The sequence below is a fragment of the Tenrec ecaudatus genome, chromosome 10 (genome assembly GCF_050624435.1).
Source record: "Tenrec ecaudatus isolate mTenEca1 chromosome 10, mTenEca1.hap1, whole genome shotgun sequence".
Taxonomy (NCBI): Eukaryota; Metazoa; Chordata; class Mammalia; order Afrosoricida; family Tenrecidae; genus Tenrec; species Tenrec ecaudatus.
The window spans coordinates 127,071,617-127,082,154 of record NC_134539.1 but is presented as its reverse complement, the minus strand read 5'-3'; the positions used below and the strand labels follow the sequence as shown (position 1 = coordinate 127,082,154).

The 10,538-nt window shown below is 53.2% G+C and overlaps 1 protein-coding gene across 1 annotated transcript in view; it reads left to right on the top strand.

Moving 5' to 3' along the window:
* The first annotated feature begins 712 nt into the window (after positions 1–712).
* HLF (HLF transcription factor, PAR bZIP family member) overlaps positions 713–10,538 on the top strand; it is a 59,019-nt gene continuing 49,193 nt past the window's right edge. Inside the window, exons 1-2 of the mRNA XM_075559287.1 lie at positions 713–925; positions 2,859–3,197. Coding sequence (XP_075415402.1) covers positions 811–925; positions 2,859–3,197 — 454 coding nt within the window. The 5' untranslated portion in view covers positions 713–810. The remainder of the gene's footprint in view (positions 926–2,858; positions 3,198–10,538) is intronic.

The window sequence follows — 10,538 nt, the reverse complement described above, 5'->3', positions numbered from 1 at the left end:
TGGGCCTCGGCATTTTTCAAACTACCCAAGCCATTCCCAGGTTGGGAACCACAGACCGAAACTCATTTCCTTTCGCACTCTGAAAGCAAAGCCAGGCGAGACGACCCAACCCCTGGCGGCGGCGGCGGCGGCGCGCTTACAACCCACCCCCCACCCCGGCTCCCGCAACGTCCCGGAAAATCCGCGCGCGCGACGACGCTAAACGCGAGGCGGAGGGCGGGCGCGGCGGCGGCGTGGGCGGGCGGGGCCGCACGGGGCCACGCCCCCGCACGCCTATGGGCGCGCGGTGCGGGTCCTGACGTCACTCTTGTCAGAGCCGCCGCACATGGGCGGCCCGATGCTCTGAGCCGGGCGCTGCGGGGCCGCGGAGCGCAGGGGAGCAGCGGCCTCGGCGGCGGGGGGCGGGGTGGGGCGGCGCGCGGCCTCGGGTGCTCGCTCGTGCGGGGCCCGGCCGGTGCACTGCCTGCTGCCCGGCTGCAGCCGTCCGTCTGTCCGCGCTGCGGTCTTGCTTTGCTCCACGATTGGGACCGTTTTGCGAGCCGAGGTGCAGGAGGGCAGGTAGCGGCATCGTGCAGGTCGCCGCGCTCTGCGGGGCCCGTCTGCATCGGGAACCCGAAAGTTTTTCCTTTTACCTTTTCGTGCAGATGTATTTATAACGACAGAAGTCATTTCCCTCCCCCTCTTGTCTCCACCGCCTGGAAAGCGTGTACTTTGGGGCAAAGCACGGAGGAAACCGCTCAGCAACATTTTGGGGTCGGGTTTTGTTTTGTTTTTCTTGTTTGACCCGAGAAACAAACTGAGCTCACCGCGATGGAGAAAATGTCCCGACCGCTCCCCCTGAATCCCACCTTTATCCCGCCTCCCTACGGCGTGCTCAGGTCTCTGCTGGAGAACCCGCTGAAGCTCCCCCTTCACCAGGAGGACGGTGAGCGCTGCCGCGGGCCCCGCTCTGCCAAGGGGCGACGCTCCGGGCCCGCCGGAGCACCGCCTCCCCGCTCCCCGGCCCCCGCGAGCCCCTCACTCAGCCACACTGAGAGAGCGCTGCCAGCCTCCCGGGTCCCGCTAATGCGGCGCAGGTGGGAGGTGTAACTTGGCAGGTCAGGGCTGTCCCCTACCCGGCTCTGGGCTCTCGGCACGGAGCCGACCGGCGTGGGAGCGGGGCTCGGCGGGTGGGGGCGACCCCGCGGGGGTGCCCTGGGGGCGGTGGCTCGACGGGGCTGGGTCTCACTGCGTCGTTTGAGTGTGGATGTCCTGTGGTCGCGGAGGTGTGAATTACCTAGGAGGACGTTTCAGCAGGGGCTGGGGGGCTGGCGCGGGCCTCGGGGTTCTCGGCCGGGAGCCTGGCACGCGCCCTGCTCTGACACTTTCCCGGGTCCCTTGTCGTGGTGGGAGGGGTGCACCGAGCCGGCTCACGTGTCATCGCGCCGGAGCCACCTCTGGCCGGAGCCCTTGCTCGGTAAGTCCCAAACCTTCCCCCCAGCCACCTCGACTCGAGCGGGAGCAGAGGGGAGGAGAAGGGAGGGGAGTCTCCTCGGTGCCAGCTGGGCTCAAGTGGGTCTTTGGGGCTGATGCGGTTTCGTGCTTTCGGGATCGCGGCAGAAAACGTGAACCACGCGGCTCGCTGGAGTGTAAAGTCTTGACAGATTATTTGGCCACCAAAAAAAAAAAAAAAAAAGCCGCTTCCAAGTACTCGCATCTCCTTTCCTAGAGCCAACCTGTTGCTTTGCGGGAGCTGCGAGGTTTGGCTTTTGGGTTGCCGTCTGCAGAGCTCAGCCAGCATGCCTCCCTGAAACACTCCTTTAATGGATAGCACCTTGGGAGGTAGGGGCCGCCTGCTGCCTTTTTGCATCTGTGGGTGTTTAAAATCAGATTCTCTCGGGAGATGAGACTTTAGAGAGGATTGGGATGGATGGCGCTGGAGACCGCTTCCACGAGGAAGAAAATCAGAACTCTTTAATCCCAGATTACACCGACGGCGCCTGAGTAGAACGGTTCAAATCCAGAGCATCCCTTAGAGAACTAACCAGGGGACCGCTATTTCCAGGTAGGAAACCCCCGTATCCCTCCATCTGTAGAGAATTAGGTCGAGCCCCTCTTGCCAGAGCTGTGGAATGGGCAGATTGCAGGCACATCTCGTTTTTGCACATGGGATCATGCTGAAGTGCTTGGGGGAGGAGGAGAAAATTAAGCAGGTATTTTGCATTATTATTGTTTTAACTGCTTTGGGGTGAAACAATGGCTGGAGGCACAAATGGGTGAGGTGAGGCGGGCACAAAGCTCTCGATTCTCTTTGCTTGGCATGGGTCAAGCTCCTGCCCATTTCCGAGCCTCCATTTCTTCGGTGCTTTTGTGTAAAGGAAGGGAAGCTGTGAAGCCCCTGCTTGACCAGGATTAAGATCACCTGCACACTGGCTCTGGGGTCCACAGGACCCAGAAGACTGTGCGTGCCTGGCTGCCGCCCGTTTTCACAGCCCCAGCGGTTGTGTGTAGTGTAGGTGGTGCGTCGTGCCCCCTTGGGACTGAATTTCTTTCTCTCATCAGAGAAGGCTCTGGAGGCTGCTTCGGTGAGCTTGGTTCTGTTGTCTTTACGCTCTGGCGGGCCCCAGCGCTGCTCCAGGACTAATACTTTGTCTCCAAAGTAAATCAGAGGCTGTTGAAAACCAGGCAAGATCCTTGTCCTGCTTCCAATCCCACAGAGGACAGTAGTCGCCCCAGGGCCAGTGTCCCTGAGGAGAGGAGAGAAAGTTTCCAGCCACTTTAGGTAGCAGAGGCCAAGAGGGGCATCCAAAGCAACACTTTTTTTTAACTTGTTTTCTTTCTGTACTTTTTTTAAGCCTCACTTTTCTCTTCTCCGGCAGCATTTGGTAAAGATAAAGACAAGGAGAAGAAGCTGGACGATGACAGTAGCAGCCCGACGGTCCCCCAGTCGGCGTTCTTGGGGCCCACCTTATGGGACAAAACCCTGCCCTATGACGGCGACACTTTCCAGTTGGAATACATGGACCTGGAGGAGTTTCTGTCGGAAAATGGCATCCCCCCCAGCCCTGCTCAGCACGACCACAGCCCTCACCCGCCCGGGCTGCAGCCCGCCACCCCATCTGCTGCCCCTTCCGTCATGGACCTCAGCAGCCGGGCCTCAGCACCCTTGCACCCGGGCATCCCATCCCCGAGCTGCATGCAGAGCCCCGTCCGACCAGGTAAAGCGGAGGGAGGGGGAGGGCCAGAGTAGACTTGGCTCAGGGTTCGGGGCGGCCTAGTCTATGCCCTGAAAGAAGAGTTTTGGATTCCCTGGGCTTGCAGACAACCTGAGGAGTCAGTTACAATGCAGCTCCCCTGACTCTCCCCCCCACCCCCCACCCAGCTGCTGATCAGTCAGAGGGTGAGGGCCCAGGAATAGGCATGCTTAACCTTTTCTCTAGGCCTTCGGGATCCTGGTGCAACTGACCAAGAACTACCAGCCCACAGTAACTGACTGGGCCAGTTGGGCATCTGCCTCCCTTCCTGGCTCCCCTTCTCATGCTAAATTACCTGGGTCAGAGGATTCAGCTGAATCATTTGGGTGGATTTTCTCCAAGGCTGTGTGGTTTACAGGCTTTCATGCTTCTGGGGTCTGAAGGTGTGTGTGGGGGGGGAATGTGAGTTTGGGGTGAGGGACAGAACTCTCATTTTTGTAATCTTGCGTTGCCCAGTGATTTATTTCATTGAGAAATTTAATCCAAAACAGGCTCTCGAATGAGGTATAGCTGAGCCTCTCTCCGTGCCAGGCCCCGCCTCGATCCTGCTGCTGTACCTCTCAGCCAAATGCTTAAGACTTTTCCCTTCTCATTTTCATCGGGACCTCACCCTTAATCCACTTAAACCTGAGTTTTGGGGGCTAAAAGGTCAGCTGTGAGCAGTGTAGCATTATATGTGACACACACACACGCACAAAATGTCATCTAAGATGCACTACTTCACCTAACCCACGTTGAAATGCTCAGTTACAGACATGGGTGACTCTGACTTTAAGCTGTTAGCTTCTTGTCATACAAAAGGACCAGAAAGAGTCACCTGTGTTTCAGTCAAGGGGAAGGTCGCTGAGCCCAGGGTCCTCGCTGCAGGGGGAGAGGGAAAGCAGGCCCTTGCGCAGCCTGTGCCTGAACTCCTTACTGAAGTCCCCCGCCCCCCGCCCCCCTAGGCGCCCGTGCAGTCTCGGTGACACCCACAGAATGCAGTGGAAGAAACGATGTGGAGGAAGGAGCGTACCCCCTTCTTGAAATCATTGTATCAGGGCTAAAAGTCTCCCTTTCCAATCTCTCCAGGCTGCCCCCTTTCTCTGAAATCCACTTTGAGTGATACCTGAAGGTCACTGGGTTACAATAGAAATTAGTCTTAACCTCTGCCTGGCCCCCTCTCCCTCCAGCCCCACAGTAGGCTACAGAGGTTTGACCAAACACTCCTTTCTGTGAACCTGAACCCCTGCTACTAGGAATGTAGGCGTGGTGGTCTCTGATGCTTTTGCAGGAAAATAAATAAATAATCATTCCTGGGGGAGGGGGGATAGAAGGTAGAACCCTCCCAGTAAAGAGGTACCCTGTGCCTCGTGGGCCCCCTCTGCAGACTCACACTGACCACTTGGTAGGCCTGTGACCTTCGAGAGTGACGGGGCCACGTGGTGCCTAGTCTCCTTTTTGCATTGTGTCCAACTCCAAATTCACTGCCCCCGAGTCCATTCTATCTCATTGACCCAATTGGACAAGAGGGAACTGCCCCTGTGGGTTTCTGAGACTATGACTCCATGGGAGTGGAGACCTTTGTCTTTCTCCTGCGCTCGGCTGGTAGTTTTGAGCTGCTGGCCTTGGACTTGTAGTTAGCAGCCCACCGCGTACGCACTGGTGGATTATTGTGAAAGTCGGACATGGGAATAAAGGGCCAAATGATTGGCAACAGGTGTTCGATGAATGGGTGTCCTGTGGTTACGATTCTGTCTGTGTTCAACTTGAATCTTTTATTTCAAGCCTTGTCTTCTTAAATACTTTCCTTAAGTATTCGGGGACCTTGTACGAACGACCTCTCCTGTGGAGGGAGCTCTCAGGGGGTTTTCCCCAGTCATTCACAGATTGGGGCAATTGAACCCTACTGCTTCCAAGCAGTTCGCAAGTCTCATCAGATCCCTCCCCTGTGTAGCCACTGTCAGTTTGCGGCAGCACAGCCATGTTGTGATGCTGGAAGAAGCTTTGTCGATGGTGTGTCGAGTGCAGCAGGGCGCTGGTGATGGGTCAGTTTCAGTGCTGCTTCACATAGGACGTAAAGCCTGACAATCGACTTATGGAGCCGAGCTAACGCAAACTATGGGTCACACAGTGACAGAGTGCTGGAGAATGAGCTCACCTCCCCACCCTCGCCTCATCCCGAGGTTGGAAGGCCCCCAAAACACAGTGCAGGCACGAACTCAAACACACGCACCAGCCTTTGTGAAGGTGGCACAAGGTGGGGCCGTGCTTTGTTCTTTATGAAAGGAGGCCAGGAGATAGGGCCTGTTGGACGGTAGCTGAACTGAGTTTGCCTCAGATAGCATGTACCTGTTAGAAGTGCTGTATCTCTTTCTTCCCTGAAGATGTGCTAATATTGGATTTTGACATTTGGGTTCCTAACAAGAATCAAGAATTGGGGCTTAGGAGTTTGAGGTGGCTTTAGTGGTCATTTGTCAGAATCTGTTTATGACATGCATCGGCTACCAGTGGAGATTCTTCAGTGAATTTTTATAATCCAGAATGCCTCATCAGAGACCCATTTCATTACACAGGACTGCCAAGTTTCAAAGGATATCATTTTATTAGGCTCTGGGGCATTGAATGGGAGCTGCAGTGGCATCATGTGGACATGTTAGACTGTGATCTGCATGGTTGACAGTTCGAAACCACCAGCAGCTCCGAGGGAGAAAGACTGGGCTTTCTACTCCCGCGAACAGTTCACGGGTTTGTTTAAGTCAGCCTTGATTTGATGGCAGCGAGTTTGGTTTTTGTTTTGAGGCACTGAACAGAATTCCGGTGCATTGTGGGTACACGTTGGGCTGCTAGCCACAAAATCAGCAGTTTGAAACCACCGGCTGCTCTGAGGGAGAAAGATGAGGCTTCCTACTCCCATAAAGAGTTACATCCTCAGAGACACACAGGAGCAGGGCTGTGCTGCCCTACAGAGCTACTATGCATTAGAATGGAGTTGGTGGCAGTGAATTTGGGTGTTTTTTTGAGACACTGGGATCCACAAGGGCAGCATTAGTCTAGAAATATGGATTCCTTTCCATGTCTTTCCTTAATAATAATGAAAACATATCTCACAATCATTTCTCTCTTAGATTGAAAACTCAGGGCTGTACCTAAAAAGAAAGGGGGGAGTTAAAGCTTGCTTTATTCTTTCAGTTATCAGATTTGGATAAAATAAGACCATACTGTTCCTATAGTGCTGATCGTTATGAATGTGATAATATAAAAAATTCCAGGGGGACATGGGCGTGATGGGTGAGATGTAATGAGCACACCTGAGCAAGGAGAAAGTTCTTGATGACTCTGCATAGTTGTGATTGTAGTGAGCAGAACATAAGTAGCCAGTTAGCTTGAGGCAAACGAGCCTCTCAGAAGAGAAGGAATTGCACTATTTTGGGCTAGACTGGGGGGTCGGGAACTCCGGCTCATGAGTGGTGGGTACATGTGGCTCTGAAGTAAAATTGGAAAATGTAAAGGGATATTATTCAGATAATGGTGATTTCACTTGATTGTAAACATGTACTTATGCCTCCTGAATAATTTTCAAATTGTTGTGGGGGACCAGATGTCTCTAAACTTTGCCGACCCCTGGTCTCAACCGAGGTTTCTCAGCCGTGGCACTGCTGCCGTTTAGAGCTGGAAAAGTCTGCTGTGGAAACCAGTCCTGTGCCTGGTAGGCCAGTCTCGGCCTCCACACCAATGGTTCTCAACCTTCCTAATCCCGCGACCCTTTCAGACAGTTCCTCGTGTTGTGGGGACCCCCCAACCATAAAATCATTTTCATTGCTACTTCATCACTGTGATTTTGCTACTGTTATGAACCCGGCAACCCTGTGAAAGGGCCGTTCGACCTGCAAAGGGGTCGCGACCCACAGGTTGAGAACCGCTGGTCTAGACCCTCGATTGAACACTGGTCCCCTGTTGGGACAAGTACAAATGTCTCCAGACAGGACGGAATGTCCCAGGAAGGGAAAACCGCCCCATCTGGAGAACCACTGGTCCTGATCTTTCACTGAGCTCTGGGCCCGTCACCTACACGGACGCAGCTTTTCCTTTCTTTAACCTTAACTCTGTAGTGCTTTCCTGTCCCATTAGCAGCGACAGCCTCAGAAACCCACACGGCGTGCTCTCCCCCATCCTCTGGGGTCGCTAAGGGTCAGCATGGACTCAATCATGTGAGACCAATCGTTTTTTAAATCTTTAATTAACTTGTATTGCTTTCTTTTTTATTAAAAATAATTTTATTGGGGGCTCTTACAGCTCTCATAACAATCCATACATCGATTGTATGAAACACTCTTATAAAAGCATTTGAGTCCCCAATAAAATTATTTAATTAAAAATATAGATATGTACTTGTAGCTATGTTGCCACTCATCATTTTCAAAACATTTTCTCTCTGCTAGAGCTCCTGTTTTTTCCCTCGCTTCCCCACCCTTGTGGGCCCTGATACATTATAAATTATTATTTTTATATATTTCACCATAATTTTACAGACAGAAAACTGTCAGTTTTACTTCTTAATTATCCCAAGTCTACCTCTTTCTTTTCATTCGCACTACTATATCTTTAGTTCAGGCTGTTTTCAGCTCTTGTGTGAAATCTTGAAAATAAATTTTAATAAATCATTTTATTGGGGGCTCTTACAGCTCTTATAACAATCCATATAACAATTGTGTCAAGCACATTTGTACGTATGTTGCCATCATCATTTTCAAAATATTTTCTTTCTGTTTGAGCCCTTATTATCAGCTCCTCATTTCTCCCCTCCCTCCATTGCCCTCCTGAACCCTTGATAGTTTTATTTTTCCTAAACGTTTGGCGACGAACCCTTGATAATTTATAAATTATTATTTTATCATGTCTTACACTGACTGATGTCTCCCTTCACCCATATTACTGTTGTTCATTCTTCACCGAGGTGGGGTGGCAGGGGGGGTGGGGTGGAGGTTAATACGTCAATCATTGTAGTCGGAGATCAATACTTGATAGCACCATCTGGGAGAAAGACAAGGAGCAATAGCCTCTTACTGGCTGTGTAGCTGTATACGGTTCAGAGCCATTGTGGTGCGAGTGAGTAAGCTCTTGACTCCTAGCCCAGATGTCAGCGGTTCAAACCCACCAGCCAGTCTCTCCACAGGAGGAAGGTGTGAAAGTCGGCTCCCATAAAAGATTATACAGCCTTGGGAACCCTATGGGACAATTCTGCTCTTCGCTATAGGATCGCTAGCAGCCTGCATAGACTCTACAGCAACGGGTTTAGTTGTACACCGTCAGTTTCTCCAGCGTCATGGGGCTCACCACGAGAGTGATGTGAACAGCAGACGCCTGTTTCCTGCCATCCGCTTGGCGTGCATCCTTTGCGCGATCCCCGTCCGGAGCATTGTGTGGTCAGGCTTCCCCGTGTGGGTGACAGGACATGAAGCCATTTGGCAACCTGCCTTTCTCGTGCCATCCCAAGGGTGTCTTAGAGGGTGAAGGAGACCATCCTTGTGGATTCTCAAAGCGCTCTCCCTGACTGCCCCTCCCAGTTCATTATTCTGCTTCCTAACCCCCACCCCTACCCCTTTTTCTGCATTCGAGTGCTCAAATGATAGAATCGCAGATCTGAGGAAGTGAAATTCTCCTTGGAGACGAGAGCCAGCGACCCACTGGGCCCTGGTAGGGCTGCGTTGGGCTGACTAAAACTTCCGAGGCTGATGTCTTAACCAAGGGTGACTCTTGGATGCTGCCGCCACTGCAGGGGCTCCTGCCTCCTCTGAGACAATGCAGGCTGCCTTTCCAGGCCAGCAGGGCGTGAGGCATTCTGCCTGCCTGGGTGCTTGCCTTTCAGATGCTATCTGAGATGGCACACTCTCCTGGAGCTATGTGCTGGGTATGGAAAACACAGACTCTGTTTGCCCTGAGAGCTGAGCAATTGCTTTAAGGACAGCAGTCCCTTTAGGGAAAGTCATCCATAGCAGACAAAGGCAGAGTTATTTTTAAATCACATGCTTGCAAAGCCAGATTTGAAATCATTTCCTCTGGTGGCTTGTCTCTGAATAGCTTGGGGGCAGGGAGTGGGATGGAGGGGTCCTGCCACTGTGAAGCCCACATTCAGCTGGGAATTCAGAAGGGATCCTGGAGACCAGGTCTGAGTGTGGAGCCCAGATGGATCAAGACCTTCCATGCAGCCTTGTGCCAGGGAGGGGACAGTGCACACGGTGTTGGGGAGTGGGACAGCACCTTCCCATGATGCAAGTCGACAGCGTTTCTGCTGACCTTGCCAGCACCGCGTCGGCCTGGTCAGAGGATGCTGGTCAAGTAGTCTGAGCAGTAATGGAGCGGGCTCTGGGGTGACGGGAAGCCTGCTGGGACAAGAGGGTCGCCTTGCTTTCCTCCCTACCATGAGATGAAGCTGCTCCCACCTCTTCCTCTCCTGGGACGTGCTGCCTCGATCTTCCCACTGTTGTGGCTGCAGGTTTGGAGCGCCATGATAAGTTGTTGCTGGGAGTGTTTCTCTCGTCCTTCAGGGCCAGGGGATCGGAGGGAGAAGGGTGTCCACGCTGCTCAGGCTGGCGGACTGTCATCTTCACCGAACCTGTCAGTGTCATGTTTGCTCTGTTCTCTTAACTTCGTGGGTGTTGCTGAAATCCCCATGACAATAGCCCTAAAGTTCTGGCCTTTTCAGAAAGGTTGGGTGGATTGAACCTACCCAGGGACTCGACAGGAGAAAACACGTGATCTGTGCCTGTGAAAATCACAGCCGGGAAAATCCGGGGACAGGTCGGCCCTGTCGCACGGGGTCGCAGTGACTCAGAAATCAACTGCCGGCACCCAACCTCCACCGCATGGAAAACACGGGGCTCCTGCTGGATGGTGCCAATAGCTCCGACTGCCGAAGGAGAGGCAAGAGGTCTGAGGGCTCAGAGGACGGGCCTGGTGGTCAACACTGAAAGCCAAGGGAGCAGGGTTGCACTTGGACACCCACGGCATTGTCAGGAGCCAGGGTTAGCCAGACGGAAGCTGGTTTTCACTGGTTTGTGGACAGTGGGGACATTCAGCCGGGAGAGGGGAGGCTCTGGTCACAGAGGTGTAGCACCCCAGCCTGACCACCATTGATGTGGTATGGGACACTCCTACTCGGGTGATTAGAGAGACCCTCCCCCGTGGGTGCTCATAGGATTAGACAGGATAACAAGTGACAGACAGTGTTGGCAGGATGCCAGGCACAGGAATGCTGGGCGCAGGACTGTGGTAGGTGGCAGGGAGCAGGGCAAGGGAAAAGATTCACTGCATCCCCAACCCCCATCT